At 33.0% G+C, this 18,444-nt stretch overlaps 1 protein-coding gene across 1 annotated transcript; it reads right to left on the bottom strand.

Moving 5' to 3' along the window:
• Nucleotides 1-1,908: 1,908 nt before the first annotated feature.
• Nucleotides 1,909-17,346, bottom strand: LOC132733620 (uncharacterized). Its single transcript, XM_060720282.1, has 11 exons — nt 17,247-17,346; nt 16,698-16,844; nt 15,045-15,101; nt 13,052-13,122; nt 9,244-9,576; nt 8,754-8,870; nt 8,237-8,290; nt 6,780-6,851; nt 6,453-6,518; nt 4,385-4,450; nt 1,909-3,766 (listed from the first exon to the last, which is right to left on the bottom strand). The coding sequence occupies exons 1-11, from the start codon at nt 17,344-17,346 to the stop codon at nt 3,581-3,583; spliced, it is 1,269 nt and encodes a 422-aa protein (XP_060576265.1). The 3' UTR covers nt 1,909-3,580.
• Nucleotides 17,347-18,444: the final 1,098 nt, after the last annotated feature.

The raw sequence follows: 18,444 nt of genomic DNA, 5'->3' as shown, positions 1-18,444 counted from the left end.
AACTTTTTATGTACTTTCAAATCGCACCTTTCTTACTTTTGTGTCAAAGTGATAATAACGAGAGACTAAAGATACCCTCTAGGCATCCGTTAATAATTGGGCATATTAACGATTATTCGTTAATAACGGACACGGCCTTGTCCATTTTCGCCCTTCTTTAATCTATAGTAAATCTGTCACATTTAAAGCTTCATTATGGACTTCTATTAAACTCAGCAGAATTCTGTATTTTATAACTTTAAACATCAACACTACACAAGTTAGTCGAAGCCCGAAATGTCCTATGTTAGCCATCTAGATTTCACAATATTTCTTAATTTGTTAAGTCACTGTCAAATTATCAAAGTTTCAAATGTCATGTATGCTGGCGTGTAGTACTTCTCGAATCCTTCCACCAAGAAATGAGATCCTGCAGAATACACAAAAAAACAACTTTTAAAGTCATCAGAAATGACACTAAATGTACACTGTTACAATAAATACACTTAAAATGTAACCAGTCACATTAAAAATGACTTGAAATAGGGCACTTCAAAATTTCAAAGAACTATTTTCTAGCCTACAACGGGCTGGGTCTAATTCCGTACCGGGTTGAGACCTAACGAGAGCGTCGAGATAGCTGTGAAAACCTTAACGAGAGGTATACGATAGTCGTTATGCTTACGATAGCTTCGAGATACTAACCCCAGGTTGACCCGATGTCAGGATAATGTGTTTTTTTAATGTTTTTTTACCTTATGACATAGTGACAGAAAATCAATGATCCCCGGGTTGAGGCCAATTTGACCACAGGGCTATAATTTGAACAATCTTGCTAGAGGTTCACTACACAATGTTTCATGCAAAATATCTAACATCTAGCCTTTGTCAATTTAGAGAAGATGATTTTTTAAAGTTTTTACTATACACATATATACATGTTGTAACTCTCCAGGAACGATGGTTAGGAAACTACTCGACTATATGACTGAAATATTGTTGTGAAAAGGCGTAAAATGAACAAACAAACAAAGTAATTGAAAAGTTATGACCCCCGGGGCGGGGATTATTCTGACACAAGAGGCAAAATTTGAATAACTTTGGTATCTATAGATGATATCATATACCAAATATTAAAGCTCTATACCTTGTAACTTCAGACTATAAGATTTTTTAATTTTTTACTATATGAACATAGTGAAAATCAGCGACACCAGGGTAGGGCAAATTTTGACCCCTGGGCTATTATTTGAACATAAAATGAACAAATATCTAATCTTAAGCCTTTGTCAATTTCAAGATAATTTTTTAAGTTTTAACTATTTACATATTAGAAAAAAATATTATAAAGTTTAAAGTTGCTATCTTGACTGGTTAATTAGTTAATATGTGAAAAAAAGTTGAAAAAAGGGGAAAAAAATCAAAAACCGACAAAAAGCCATAACTCAGATATGCTATACTTTACTATTGTAAGTTATCATTCATTTCCTTTTTTCTATAGATGAATGGTTTTTATTAGGCACAGATGCCAAACAGTGTTACAGTATTCCAAGTCCGTACATAGGTTTTGTCATGATTCTAATTTTGCCTCGAGATTTCTTTTCGTAAATTAGAGTATTCATAGATAACGAAGAGAAATTTTCAGTGTGCGTTTTCCATATTCAAAATTATCACTAATGGTTACACTCAAGTATTCCTAATTTTGTGTTCGTTTTAGCTCAAGTTGGTTTGAATCAAACTATTATACCTACTGAATGTGTCTAACGACTATCATGATGTTGATAATGCACGGCATACCACATTAGAATGTCACCGATGCCTAATGCCAATATAATGCCAAGTTTATGAGGTAGCTTTACTTATTACTATATAATAAAGATAAAAGTCAAAATCTGAAATCAGGTAATCTGGTTTTATTTATACATCACAAGGTAAAATAAGGAAAACAGAAGAGGAAAAATAAAAAAAAACCATGTCATGTAAACCTTTCCTAGGTACAATAAAAACAAGTGGTGTAATCCGTTTAAATTATAGACAGCTGTCTCCTTAACAGTACAAATAAATTTCAACTTCTGAAAGCTACAAACTAAAGCAAAAGCACATGTTTTGTGCTGGTGGCTTAATTTGACAGTTATGTCAAAGATAGACTATTTACATAGCAAAAAACACAAATATTGAGTAAAACTTCAACTAAACTGTACCTCTAAATTATGTGTTACATCTTCCTATAAAGTTTCAACTTGTTCTTTCATCATACAGGTCATATGCTTTGAGCCAAAATTAAGTATGAACAATGGGGGCCATAGGTCCCACCCAAAGCACTCACCTGATGACTAGATAAATGCACTTCCTTGTGTTTTAATAAATGTTTTAAATATTTTTCTGGGAATTGAGGACACTCAAGTAGAGGACTAACATTAAATGAGTGCCAAAATTTTAACAATGTTGATTGATCCATTGACACTAGTTTTGTCTAATACCACAGTCGTTTGATAGCTAAAAGATTGAAATTAATTATCTATAATTTAAAAAAGAAAGCCCATTTTAAAAGATAAATAAATATACATTTGTAAAACTTTGGTAGAGGACCTATGGATATCACATACCAAATATATCATTTATTTTTAATTTTGACCCAAGGGCCATTATTTGAACAATCTTGGTAGAGGTCATGCCAACAATCTATAACCTGTAACCTTTACCAATTCAGAGAAGAAATTTTTATTAAGGGTTTATTATATACATTTAAGGAAAAACATATGACCCCCATAGATTTGCGTAAATAAATTTTTATATTCCCTTTTCTAAGAGTTTTCTTAAATTGTATGACATTCAGAGCTGAATTCATAATCAAGTATCAAGAAAAAAGCATTAAATATCGAAAAAGGAAGTGTAAATATAAAATTAGACTAATTTTGACCATAAAGCGTTAGTAACACCTTACAATTTAGAGTTTTAAAGATGTATATCAAATGATAAAGATGTTTCGAAGTCTGTAATTTTGCTGACTGGAAGAATCAAGTCTGATGCAACGATAAACATCCAAATAATACAATATTTTAACAACTGTTTCTTGTGACACAATAACTACACAATAGTCATTTTAACTATTACAAAGCAAACAATTAATAAGACATAGCACAACTACAGAATAACTATAAAATCTGAAACATAAAAAACATTGCACATGTCTTGTGCAGGTGGTTGAGCATGATTGAATTATAAAAGAACACAATATTCAGTAACTTTAAATCTTTAAAAGCTAACAATAAAATCATTTGTTTAGTAAAAATTAAAAACTAAGAAAAATAGCACATTTTTTGTATTTCTAAAATAACTAAACTAATCATGAGGATGCTTCTTGAAACTACAAGTGCTGTTACAAATTGTAACTAATACCATCTGATATCAAATTGGACGTGACAATATGTAATCAAATGAAGAAATTGTTGATGGTTGACTAATGCACATATGCAGGAAAGACGACAGACACAGGCCCACAATATAGCTCACCCTGTCAGTATTTTGTGCTCAGGTGGAAGTAAAAATATAAAAAGAATATAACAATTTTAGACAACTGTCAATGGCACATAGTAATTCTTTAAATGTCATTGTAGATGTTTCTTATGGAGTTTATTGTCTGCCGGCATGTTGGGCACTTCTTTGCAGTGGTATTTTCAAACAAGTGTAAAGCACATGGGAGACAAGAGGTGTGTCCACAGGGAAAATAGTATGATGTTGGTTCTCGATCGAAGCAGACGATGCAAAGTCGGGATCTTAAAGCCACCTGAAACAAATGAACAAAAATATACATAACAATTATTGCAACTCTACTGAAACTAAACAAAACCCAGTATATCTCTTTCCATACAAAGCAGACTGTAAATTATAGCTTTGTATTAACTGAGATTGTGGCACTGACATTGGTTTTGAAATGAACTTGAACAAACACATCGAGAGGTCTAAATATTTGACCTTGCAAATATGTGGTCTGCTTTGAAGTGTCATCATTTGATTCTTGTTAAAACTATGACAAACATTCTTTTTCTTTAATCTGAAAAGAGTTGTATGCAATATCAAACTGTACAACTGTGTTTAGTAGAAGTAAAAATACATTCACAAACATTTTATACACAAAATTTCTTAGTTCAATTATCTCCCCTTTCTGAAAATTTGATTTTAGATTTGTCTCCGTATATATACACATCTTCATGTCATGGTTTACCATTATGTGAAAGTTGAACCAAAGATGTCCAGTGCAGTAGGATTTTGTATTTATGGTTTTGAAATAGAGTTAAGTGACCCCAAAACTGAACGCCACCATATGGATAAGAACAATTATACTTCTATCTCCTCGGACCACTTTATTCCTCCAGGAAGTTGAGCTTCCATAAAATATACTTACAGTAGGGGTTCCTGCTTGTTCGAATGTAGACAGCACATCAGACTGAGAACCAACCTGCAACTGGCGCTGTAAACAAAATGACATTTTTTTATATATGCTATAATTAGAATCTGTCATAAGACACTTCAGATATCCTTTGAGTTATCTTCTGGAAATATAATATAAGCATGTGTATTTTCCATCATGACAGTGTTATACATGTATCTTTAAACAGTTCAAAATGAATTTTGACTGAAATGTTTTCACCATTTAGGCCTCGACACTAACTTTTTTAGCAGGTGGTAAGCCGAACCACTAGAATTGAAATTAAGGTGGTCCTTGCAGCAGTCAGGTGGTCATTTTTTTATCATATCATTTTACTGCAAATTTGGAAAAATATATGCTTTAATTGATGACAAAAATGTATTATTAACCTTCAATAAAACAGAAATTTTAGATATATACTTTTATCTTATCAGAAATTAAGTAGAGCAAGTTAGTAGGTATTCTATCGTGAAGTTATTTGTTTGTTTCTTTATCTCATAAAAAATAAACAACAGGACTCTTATTTATGTTAACTTTAATATTGAAATGACTTCTGCCTCAATTCAAGGGAATAATGAAACCATTTGTGTATGTTATTTTCTGACTGTTATTCAAATATACATTGCTGATACGGGGTACGTCTTAATAATCATGATAATTGCATGTATCTTTTATAGATAAACATTTTTAATAAAACTAATAAATTATCTTATTCTTTTCTTTGAAAACAAAGAAATATCTAAAGAATAAAAAATAATAACAATGTTATATATAACTATAGTTAAGCTTATTTTTCTCACTGATTTATTATGAATACAGAAGTTGATATTTACTTTTGACATTGAATACTTAACCTTTTCAAGTAATTTTAACTCTGGATGAAATGGATCTCTTATCGTTAAACAGTTAAAATAAAATAAAGAAAAGTAGCACAGAATTACCAGATGTATTTTTTAACAGTTCCTTTCGTTTCCTGCCATTATTCAAGTCAAGTGTATGAAATTTTAAGTTTATCCGATACACCATATACTAAATACCATCGCCATCACCCACGGTTGATTAAAATGTAACAGAACATGAATATAAATGGTTCTGTGAGTATCCGACGATGCATAATTACTAGCATCATTTGAATGAACTTTGTACCAAAAATAATATCACAAATTCTTCACTTGTTTAACTTGCATAAACAAAATATATGCGTCTGAAAATGAAAGTTATTGATGACTTAAGAACTTCTTTAACTAATCAGAGATTAATGTATTTTGTATTTTTTATGAACCATATACATGTACATGAAACAAATGATTTTAAACAAAATGTATATGACATGTTTTTGGCCAACAAATGAGCCTTGCACCAACCAGAAAGTTCAAGTGGTCCGACGGACCAGTGGCTTTTAAAATTAGGTGGTCCTTGAGAAAATCAGGTGGTCTCGGACCAACGGACCACCGCTTATGTCGAGGCCTGCCATAACATCAATCATTTAGCATTAAAACCATTTTTATAAATACAGACTACTTGTTTTGTTTTCATACAGATAAGCAAAAACAGTTGAAATTGCAAGAAGTTCAGGGGCCCTGGATGATGACTAACCCTGCTGTTGTGGTAGCACCTATCAGTCTATCCCTTAGACTGTTTAGTTACCTAGGTGTATTAAGGATTAGTGAGGGCATAAATTAGAGCAAACACAGTACATGAATAAAAGAACTGCGAGCCATCTTTCCAGGAGAAAATAAGCTTTCTGCAAATTTTTAAAATGATATTACTAAATCCAATTTTCAAGAATATATGCTTGTCAAACCAATTATACCAAAAGACATCTTGCCATTTAAATTTCTGCATGTTGTTATAAATCCACATCATGTCAAACATTTTTGCAATAATGTCAATTGACATATGAAGTTGAATACATTACACTGATGATGTGTTGGTCTTTTTTAGGTTGAGGGTTGAACAAAGCAGCCTTTTTAATCAATAACCTCTCCATTATTGTAGCATCAGTACATAATTGAGTATGAATAAATTCTACTTAATTACTTACAGAAGGTGTTTCATCAACATATTGGATCGGACTTGGTGCCTGCACTTCCTGTGTGACTTGGATCAACTACAAAGACATCAGGACAAAAATGTTCAATTTTTCGTAATTAACTAGATAATTACTGATGTCATAATTTACAATCTCTTTGAGATGGCAGGTTATCCCAGAATAATTTAATGTGATCATTTTCATGCATGTTACTTATTTGTACTTAAAATAAATACCTCTAGATTTGACTGGAACAAATGATAAGACTTTTCTAAATTATTGGAGTTTTAATTTCTGCTTTAGTTTAGCATACTGTCATAGGAGAAGGAAAATACTTACCGAAGGTGTTTCAGCAACATACTGAACTTGGTTGTGACTTGGTTGTGATGCCTGAACTTCTTGTGTGACTTCCTTTAAATAAAAAAAAAAACATGTTGTTATTCACAAGCTAATGGTGGCTTATCTCCAATTCAAATACTGCGGAATCACTTACGTTTAATTTTCATGCTTTTTGCACTACGATGTGTGTGCAAATATTCAGACACATCGTATTTACAACCATAAATACGTTTTCATACATGTTTGACGTTTTAATTGAATATTATACTATAATTAATGAATATAACCACTTGTGTACACCTTGTTTTTGTAACTGGTATGAAGATGTTTAAGGTAGGCACATGGTATAAAAACCAGATTGTTTCGTTTTCCAAAATTTGAAAGGATGTTAGGATTTGTTTAATAGGCCCTAGTTTTTAACCTTTTCTATAAATAAGAATAAATATCAAAAGGGCAGACAGTTTTGAAGATTTTGGTGGAAATATTGGAGAATAATTATATTGCTTTCACAGCATTTGCTTAAACTTTAAACCGCATGAAATGGTATTTAAGCGTGTTTGTGTGAAATTTAGGCTCACGAAAATAAATGATTTCCCAGGTTTCCCAGTAAGTTGTTATTTGTGTTAATAGGTTGTCAACCAAGGATCATTATTGTAATGTCAGGTCAAATTCCACAGTTTGAAGAACTACTTGACGATTGACAAACATGCAAGTAAGAATGAAAACAGCTGGCTATCCCAATACATGTACTTTTAAACATGCAAAACATGCTCAGGTGAGCAAAACAAGAGGACCCTGTCTCATTTGTCTCAGACAAATTATCAAGACGTTAGGCCTTATGGTTGTTGACAAAAGGATTTTTGGGATAATTTCACTGGAGAAATCTATGTAAAACTTGTGACCCCAGAAGCGGGGCCATTTTAGACCCCAGGGGCAAAATGTAAATAATATTCATAGAATACCACTCCTACATACCAAATATCAAAGCTCTAGGCCTTATGGATTACTCTTCATAGAAGACCACTAGATGATGCTACACATCAAATGTTAAAGCTCTAGGCCTTATAGTTGTTAACAAGAAGATTTTTTTAAGATTTCACTATACAACTCTTTGTGACAGGTGAGCTAAAAAGCAATCAAAATCAAAGTATATTCGCACTAAAGTACTAGTAGTGACTGACATTTTCTGCCAATATACAACAGTCATTCATTGAAATGGTTATATTCTGCAATAGTCACATTACTCAACTTAAGCTAATATATCTTCACACCTTTCCAGTGAGCAGACAGTGGGTTACAAGGTATAAGGCAACTGCATACCAACATCTTTATGTTAAAATTTAAAATGAGGAAATGTTGTGTTTTATTTCAATCAATTCTTTGTCCTTTTTGCTATTAAAATAAAAATAGCATGGCATGCCTAAACCAACCTTAGTATTGTAATTATATGGAAATACCTCATTTAACGTTGATATTGTGCTTCCAGCTTCACCATCTCCATCTAAAGCATCCTAAAAACGTATAATTTATAATTATTCAAAGCTATGACACATTGGTCACTTACTAACCTACTCGAGAAATGAATTTTGTTTATGTCCCTACCTTTTTAAGACAAAATACAAATTTTCAATAATTTAAGGCAAAGACATACATATATTTTCACTTCAAACTGCTCTAGTCACTACTGTCTTCGAATCAACATGTCTTGTTTTTCCATTTGTTATATGCTCGTCTAGGTCTTAATGACTTGTATGGCTTAATCACATTTACAGTGCTTTTTAATTATTTATTTGTATAGTTATCAATATATACCAAATATACCATAAAATCAAGGGTCTCTAAAGACTGAAGATGACACACAGTTGACATGACAAGTGTTGACCACAAAACTCTACGCTAAGGTGAACTGCAATAAGCTGGTCAACCATGACAAAGTAAACTTTTTGAAGAGAAATGTCATATAGAAAATTTTACCGCTGAAGTAACAGTAGATGTGGCAGTGGTTGTTCTCTTCTTGAAGGAAATGCTTGGTAAATCAAAATCATCTGAGTCTGAGCTGCTATGTAAATCCTGTACAGTCAGTGGAGACTTCTGCAGAAAATGAGAAACAAATTTTTATAATTAAAAGCCTAAAGCACTTTCATAGTAACATTTTTATTGAAAAAATAAAACCTATTGTTCTAATATAGCCACCAAAATTTGACTTCACAGCTAGAGGACTGCAATGTCAAATGAGATTGATTCAAATGAAGTCAATACATATAGTAGGTTTATATCTAGGTATATTGTTACCTGACAGAATTTGTGACAATTAATAAATAACAGGAGCTGGAACCCTAATTTATAAAAGTAAGCATAATAGAAGAACAAGCTGTTTTAATAAAATTGAGAACTTTATGTTTATTTTTATTCCATTCATAAAAGTGACTAGTGAATAACACAAGGAATATTTAAGCATATTTACCAGTCTAGAGAAGAGGTATAGTCTTTTTTGGCCCGTTCTTCTTTCTTTGAAGTATTCCCCAACTGTTATAAAGGGCTCAATTTTTTCCCCATTGTAGTTTGCCACAAAAAACCTAAATTTACTTTCATGGCCATACACACTTCTTCTACATGGGAAATAAATTCCTTTTAGTTGCTCCTCCACATTTTCGAGGGTTGCAGTGGTTTCAAATTTTTTGGTCTGAGGACCTGAATTCGGTCTCTGCTTTGATGTCTTTACTAGCTTAAATCTCGACTCCTTGAAAGAGTAGTCCATCCAACCAACATGAACCAGTATGTGTCTGTCTTTTTGTGACTGAAACATATGATATAACTTTTCTTTGTAGAACAGGAGATCTAAATAGCAATAATAAACTAGAAATGTGTCCATAGGACACGGGTGCCCCCACACTCCACCGATTTGTCAATCTTATGTCTGTATTTTTTTGCTACATGTGCCCAAGTTGAAAACTTAAAATCTTTTATAAGTAAAGGGCAAATATTACAAATACTGAATAAATCCACAAACAAGAGGGCCATGATGGCCCTGAGGTCGCTCACCTGTATATAGGCCCCCAACATTGCAAGGCCAATTTAACCCAAGGGCTTTTATTTGCACAAACTTGGTAGACACCCATAAGAAGATGTTTCATGCTAAACATCTAAGCTCTAGCTCATTGGGCTTTTTAAAAGAAGATTTTTTTTAAGTTTTTACTATACACATATAGTTTAAAACAATGACACCCCTGGGGCAGGGCCAGGGCTTTTATTTGAACAAACTTTGTAGACACTTACTAGAAGATGTTTCATGCTTATATCTAAACTCTAGCTATTTGGGTTTTTTCAAAGAAGATTTTAAGTTTTTGCTATACACATATAAAGAAAAAAATGACCCCCGGGGCGGGCCAATTTTCACCCCAGGTCTTTTATTTGAACAAACTTTGTAGACACTCACTAAAAGATGTTTCATGCTTAATATCTTACTCTAGCTATTTGGGTTTTTTCAAAGAAGATTTTTCAAGTTTTTGCTATAACACATATAAGGAAAATCAATGACCCCCGGGCGGTGCCAATTTTGACTTTTTAATTTGAACAAACTTGTAGACACCTATTAGAACATGTTTTGATGCAAATAATCTAGCATAGCTTCTTTGAGTTCTAAAAGAAGATTTTTTTAAGTTTTACAATATGGCATTAGGAAGACATGAGCCCCCGGGGCGGGGCCAATTTTTGACGGCCAGGGCTTTTATTTGAACAAACTTGGTGACACTTATTAGAACATGTTTCATGCTAAATTATCTTAGCTCTAACTCTTTTGTTCTTTAAAAAGAAGAATTTTTTTAAGTTTTTACTATATGCGAATAGGGAAAATCAATGACCCCCTGGGGCGGGGCCAATTTTGACCCCAGGGCTTTTATTTGAACAAACTTGGTAGACACCTATTAGAACATGTTTGATGCTAAATATCTTAGCCATAGCTCTTTGAGTTCTTTAAAAGAAGATTTTTTAAGTTTTTACAATATGCATATAGGGAAAACCAATGACCCCCCGGGGCGGGGCCAATTTTGACCCCAGGGCTTTTATTTGAACAAACTTGGTAGACACTTATTAGAACATCTTTCATGCTAAATATCTTAGCTCTAACTCTTTTAGTTCTTTAAAAGAAGATTTTTTTAAGTTTTTACTATATGCAATAGGGAAAATCAATGACCCCCTGGGGCGGGGCCAATTTTGACCCCAGGGCTTTTATTTGAACAAACTTGGTAGACACCTATTAGAACATGTTTGATGCTCAATATATATCTTAGCCATAGCTCTTTGAGTTCTTTAAAAGAAGATTTTTTAAGTTTTTACAATATGCATATAGGGAAAACCAATGACCCCCCGGGGCGGGGCCAATTTTGACCCCAGGGCTTTTATTTGAACAAACTTGGTAGACACTTATTAGAACATGTTTCATGCTAAATATCTTAGCTCTAACTCTTTTAGTTCTTTAAAAGAAGATTTTTTAAGTTTTTACTATATGCATATAGGGAAAATCAATGACCCCCTGGGGCGGGGCCAATTTTGACCCCAGGGCTTTTATTTGAACAAACTTGGTAGACACCTATTAGAACATGTTTGATGCTCAATATCTTAGCCATAGCTCTTTGAGTTCTTTAAAAGAAGATTTTTTAAGTTTTTACAATATGCATATAGGGAAAACCAATGACCCCCCGGGCGGGGCCAATTTTGACCCCAGGGCTTTTTATTTGAACAAACTTGGTAGACACTTATTAGAACATGTTTCATGCTAAATATCTTAGCTCTAACTCTTTTAGTTCTTTAAAAGAAGATTTTTTTAAGTTTTTACTATATGCATATAGAGAAAATCAATGACCCCCCGGGGGCGGGGCCAATTTTGACCCCAGGGCTTTTATTTGAACAAACTTGGTAGACACTCACTAGAAAATGTTTCATGCCAAATATCTAAGCTCTAGCTCTTATGGTTCTTTAAAAGAAGATATTTAAAGTTTTTTTCTTTTGGTTGCCATGGCAACCAGAGTTCTACATGGAATTAAATTCTTTGAACAATTTTTAAAGATGACCACCAAAGATACATTCCTGTGAAGTTTGGATGAAATTGGCTTAGTGGTTTATGAGGAGATGTCATTTAAAGTAAAAGTTTACGGACGGACGACGGACGGACGGACGCCGGACGAAAAGCGATCACAAAAGCTCACCCTGTCACTTTGTGACAGATGAGCTAAAAACCGAAGGCGCATATGTACACAAGCTGACCAACATTCTTATAACTTTTCAGGCCTACAGGTTTTAAACTTTGTGAGTTACATGCAACACAAGTTGAATATTGTAATATTTTACTAAGTCAAGGGCAATTACTCTAAAAATACTAAAAATAACCACATGAAAATACCCAGGTGCACAACTACGCATGCTGAGCAACATTCCTGTAAGGTTTCATGATTCTAGGTCAAATACTTTTTTAGTTACGTGCGACACAAGTTGAAAACTGGAAAATGTTACTTAGTCAAGGGCAATAACTCTAAAAATGGTTCTTAAAAAAGACACACAAAAAAGACACACAAGTAAAAACGGAATGAATAGGATCAAAGAGAATTTACTGTTACCCATTGAGAATGATTGTTCTCCAAGTCACATAATTACCTCTGGGTTTGTACGGACTTACAGATGGACGGATGGACAAGGGTAAATCTAAATGATCCCCGCCCTCTAAAGTGGGGGCACAAAAAGAGGGCTAAGATATGGCCCTGGTTAACTCACCCGAGACCAAAAATCAGTTTCAGTTTGGAGACAAAAGGTCAATGTAACCTTGAACTTTGATCTACAAACCTTGTTGAGGTATGTATGCATACCATTTAGTTTTAAGTCATTCTGACTTCAGGTGACAAAATTATGCCCCATCCAAAAAAAAATGCATCCATAACTAAAAATGGTATTAGCTGAAATAATTATTCTTGGGCTCTGCACTCCCTCTTATTGTGATAAGCATGTATACCAAGTATCAAGTCATTCCCACTTTAGCTGTCAAGTTATGAATCGGACTTACCTACTGGATGCTGATCAGCCCACCAGCCTGCCGTGGGTGATCATATGATACATTCCATTGTGTATAAAAACTCAATGTGAAGGGAATTCAAACAAATCTATTTTTACAATATTATCTATAACTTTAAAGAAAAATTGAAATTGAAATAATAAAATGTCAAACTAAATCAAACAAATCACTCAAATCATTCCCTTACATATGCTTAAAGTTTAATACATACATGAGAAGCTACCGAGGGCTTGTCCGATTTATTTCTTCTTAAGTCTTGAATCAACTTCATAACCCGAGCATCTGAAAGGTTGAATATGAAGCAAATGAACAATTAAGAATCTATAGAAAACTGGGGGTCATAAGGCCTTTCTACTTACATGTAAATAGCTTGTTGCTTTTCCTCAACATTTAACTTGAACCATGTCTCTATCAATGTCATTCATTAATGCTGTTGTTTTGTGCTGATTTATTTTTTGACATAGCCATTTAACTGGTCACAAACAACAGTATTATAGACAGTTGATGCAATTACATTTAAGTACTTGAAACTAAATGATGCACTAATGGCTAGCGTTAATTTTGTAATTTATAATTCTACAATTGTTGAATAAGAGACAGTTAACGTAGTGACAATAAATATTTGAAACAATAAATTTGTATTCATGTGTTTGTTCATGTATAAACAGGACGCCAATGTAAGCTCCCTGAACCGAATGTTTGTGGAAGTGAAGAATGTAATTGTAAAGACGCATGTTTTACTTGGACGAGAATTTTGTTACTGTAATTAACATCATTATAACCAAAAGTAAAATTCAAAGAATAGAAAGAAAAAACAATAAAGCATAACTCCAAAATAATAAAGTGAAGAGTTAATGTTCTTATGCACTGCAGCTCTCTTCCACCAGATCTATCCTCCTATGATGCTTCAAGTCAATATTCCTTGTTGAGTTTATGAGATTTGCCTTGGACAGAAATTGCAATGGACCATCAGACGGACAATGTGGAGATTATTATAGTCTATATATGCTCTCCAATGTTATTTAAAGGGTAGTGTTTGTCCTAAAACTCAATCATGTTTGTGAATTAATGTGATATATTGTTTATGTAAAATAATAAACACACTAATAACAAAATTGGTCCATTATCTAAATGTGCAGAGTCAGGTGAAATCCTGCATTGACGGCATAAAATAAGAATTTTAGATTTTCAATGCATTTTGTTAAGTGAATTTTCCTGAACAAATGCTGAAAATTTCTTAAATATAGCTTTTTAAATTGAACAAGATATGAATGTTTGAACATTAAAGCAAAATTCTTACATGACATTAAAACAACAGGAAAAGAAAATGAAGTCAAAGATATAAGCACTATGTTTAAATGATTTTGTGAACAAAATTACAATCAAACTTTTATTTCATATTTTGAAATATATTTTAAGTATTTCTGAAGGCAAAATTTACAGATTCTTTAATAATTGCAAAATATGAAAATCTTTATAGGTAACAACCTCCTGTTTTCCTTATATGCACCATGGTTCAAACGTCTTGTTACCATAGCAACTAAGGAGAGTATTAAAGCGACATTATGCCCATCCAAGGGTATATAGTTACTGAAGAGGTCAAAGTCAAAATACGTTTAAATTTTCCAGTAATTATTTTCAATTTTATAATTCACTGTGCATGAACTATAGATAACGCACATGACCAAAAAACATTTCCATAAATATCCATCAGAAATTACCTGTAACGTTCAATTTACAAAAAGAGTGGGGCAGTCTTTTCATATTCAGGTCATGTCTAAATTTTATCCTACAGACTTTCAAATATCAACTGTTGGTCAATCACCATTATAACAATCAAACTTTTGAAATATATAGAAAATTCAGCTCAACTTGACAATTAAAAATTGAGCAAAATGTCACTTTAATTGAAGTGTATAACTATAATAATGCGAATTGAAACCCCTATGCTATGAAGGTGTTGCTTGAATAAGATCAAGTGCATAAGAAGACATGGAAAAATTAGTCATTTTTGCCTCAAAACACTTCATCATTACTTACATATAGTAGATGTCATTAATGCAGGTTTTGTCATGATGCGACACAAATGTTTTTTTATAGGAGAATTTTGATTAATTGGATTTACACATTAGCATAGTGATGACTCACTTTTCAAAAATTTTATCTGATGTTTTGTCAAAGCTACAAATAAATGACTTTTTTACCTTCATTGGCGACACCTGTTGACTCTGCTTTCCTTGGGGAAGTATCTTTAGATTTCTCTGAAATAATTCATTGACATAATTTGTCATTATAATAAACAAAAGCTGTCAATAGAAAGTAATGAAAACTAAGGCATTAAAACATCTGAGGTGTGCTGTTGAACTTAAGGGCATACTAACTGTCCTAGAATGGAATAGGACTAAATCACAATAATCTATGCCTTTCGTCACTCAAATTCATAGTCAAACTAAATAATTCTTGCTAGACCCATTGCGGAAATAATGTTACATTTACATTGAAAGAAGTATCATCAAATATGATCCTTCCTGCACTAAAATCAACAAGTGTCAATTTCCATCAAAGAATTAACCATCTGCGGCATGACAATTGAATAACACCTTTTAAAGATCCATAGAATCTCAGTTAATAACCGGCATTTGCTATCAAAATAGCACCTCAATTTAGTACAACAAACATAATTTGAAGCATTCCGTAAATTGACGCCAAATAATGAAGAAATAATGAAGATTCAACTTGATACAAAAGCCACTCTCTAATTTTTTGTGCACCCATAAATCCCATTCCAAAATTGTCGGATGACCTTGTATTTGATCAGGATGTGTCAGTAAAGTCACTCTTTTGTTCTGCCATTGTTAGGACACAAGCATATGCATTACCACATGATTTTACAGACGCATTTGACCATGGTTGTTGACCAAAACCATGAGTTAATAAGTGGCAGCATGGCATTCACACGTCACCTTCATAATTCTTTTTCACCCAACCTAATTAAGTAAAAAGCCAAGTTATTAATTTTGAACTTTGGTAATGACCTTGGCCTTTTACAGAAATGGTTGGTGCTTAGGTTCTGTATTAATAGGATGTAAGCTGGTGACCTTCACCTTGAAAACTTAGGGCAAGGAGGTTATGGTTCTTAAAGGGATTCCAGTAGTTTGATTTTATGCTGAGATATTGGTAATTATAGCAGATTAATTTTTTTGCTAAAACAGATTAAAACTAGAACTGTGTCCAAAGGACACGGATGCCCCCACTGACAGCATATATATATTATATAGTTAAAAAATCAACAAAGGGCCATACTTCTGTTAAATTTGGTAACAGTAAAAAATTCCTTCCTTTACTTCAATCGACATATTAAGGTTGTTTATCCCTTGAAGTTTAAGCAAAATCTGCCATCCGGTTTAAGAGGAGTTGCGTTCACAAAATTTCTATATGGTATATACAACGTAGTGAAAAAATCAACAAAGGGCCATTATTCTGTTACATTTGGTCGCAGCAAAAATTCCTTCCTTTACTACCATCTACACATTAAGGTTGTTCATCCCTGGAAGTTTAAGCAAAATCTGCAATCTGGTTTAAGAGAAGATGCATTCACAAAATTTCTACATAGTATATAGTAAAAAAATCAACAAAGGGCCATAATTCTGTTAAATTTGGTCGCAGCAAAAATTCTTTCCTTTACTACCATCTACTCATTAAGGTTGTTCATCCCTGGAAGTTTAAGCAAAATCTGCCATCCGGTTTAAGAGGAGTTGCGTTCACAAGCTTTCGGGACATACGGACAGACGGAAAGACGGACGAACAAGTGCAAAACAATATGCACCCATTTTGTGGGGGCATGAATACTATGGTACCTTCAAGAGTATCCCCTGGCATTGCACAATATATCAACGTCCCACCTTCCAGTGTGTCTAAGAATTCATTGTCTGCAATCTCTGTGTTGTCCTCCAATAAGAAGCGTATATTGGTATCTAGTTCTTCCAGGTTAAACAGCTTCTTACCTAAAAATCAAAATCACTAAGCACTACTAGTATAATTTTCACTCATATTTACAGCACATACACAGCTTTAAGCCTCACAGGTGACCATTTGTTTTAATTTTGCAATTTACTTTATATATGTTAGTACCAATTGAAGTTAGAAGAATGTAATCAAATGGGATCAAATTTTACCTTATGTTTGATATTTTACAATGACATACCAAATATGATCTCAGGTCAGTTATATTTGAGAGGATACTGCAACTTTAATGTATAATTGTCAGAATCCATCCACATTTCTTTAGATGGGAGAGTAAAATTAGTTTAAAGTAATAATAAACTGGCCTTCTAAATTGTGCTGAAAATTGTACAAAATATTATTTCATTCTCAAATCAAGCCAGAGGAACAATTTAATTACTTACATTTTGATGACAATTCCTGTAAGTTATAAACCATCACGGCAAACTTTCTCGTTTTCCCCATGTCACTGACTTTCAAAGCAAACTTCTGAAGTAAAAACATCTTGTAAAGCAGGGCAAAATCAGAGCAACTCTGGAGTCTCCCGTTATTATGGATTACACAGCTTTATTTACTGATTTTTTTTTCGTTTTAACAAATTATAAACATTTCTGTTTGTATCAGAAAGTACTATATTCTGCAATTTCTAACTTTTCAGTTATCTTGTCATTCTGTTTTGATTAATAATTAATTAAAAAGAACAGCTAGTATAAAAGTAATATTCAAATTGTTATTACTTTTTAAGTTTTTACTTCTACGCAGCTATGCCTTGTTGTTTTTTGTACAATGCTTAACTAACCCTAACAGCGTTAAAATCTTGGTCCATGCTTCCAGACATAATTTTTTCTTTTACTGCCAGACTGTTGTGATTTAAGTGGAATATTGTATTGTACTGTAATTTGCTTCTTTGTTTTACCTTCTCTTTTAAATGTACCTTGTTACATAATTTAAATGCTCGACAGAGCTTGTGGTTGATCATTTTCAATGAATGTCAATCACTATGATCCTAATCTTAAATACAATGCCTGCTTAATTTGTTTCAAATGCGCTTGAATTGTTTGGATTAAGGAACGGGTGTTGAGTTAATTAGTGAAAATACTTTTGAAAATCTTCCAAGCAACTGATGTCCAAAAACGTGTAGTTAGATACAAATACACTTGCCAAGTGATTTGGAAATTTTCCACACAGCAGTTACTTCCCCTCAAGGCTCAATATACTTTTTATATAGTAATCACTGCCACAGTGTAGAAAACTCAGTGATATTTGGCCGGATTTTTTTTTTACTTTTTTCCGTATTTGTCTGGCCATTTATTACTCAAAACCCAATCAGTGATTCTTGATAATATTTGGTATGTGGCTTGCATTAACGTACGAGCAACAATAGGTACGAAAACGAATCCGGGTCAGCTTGGCCCTGTTCTAACTCGGCACGGGTCAACTCTGCCCACTTTTCAATTATCAATATTTAGGTTTGTGTTATCACTATTTATTTTAATTATTGTAATTATTTATAATACACTGATTGACAGTTTCCAAACTAGCAGCAGACAGGCTTTTCTTATCAGTAGAATTCCAAGTAAAGATAACCGATTGCATATCTCA

The sequence above is a fragment of the Ruditapes philippinarum genome, unplaced genomic scaffold (genome assembly GCF_026571515.1).
Source record: "Ruditapes philippinarum isolate M1 unplaced genomic scaffold, ASM2657151v2 ctg1089_1_1_1_1, whole genome shotgun sequence".
Lineage (NCBI taxonomy): Eukaryota > Metazoa > Mollusca > Bivalvia > Venerida > Veneridae > Ruditapes > Ruditapes philippinarum.
Note: the sequence above shows the minus strand (reverse complement) of the source record. Positions and strands in the feature narration are given on the sequence as shown.

Bases quoted from the DNA above. Each gene is read 5' to 3' on its own strand.
- LOC132733620 (XM_060720282.1), bottom strand. From the start codon at position 17,346: ATGTTTTTACTTCAGAAGTTTGCTTTGAAAGTCAGTGACATGGGGAAA. The intron at 16,845-17,246 runs GTAAGTAATTAA...TTTGATTTTTAG, and splicing joins ACAGGAATTGTCATCAAAAT to GTAAGAAGCTGTTTAACCTG. The intron at 4,451-6,452 runs GTAAGTAATTAA...TTTTGTTTACAG, and splicing joins ATGTTGATGAAACACCTTCT to CGCCAGTTGCAGGTTGGTTC.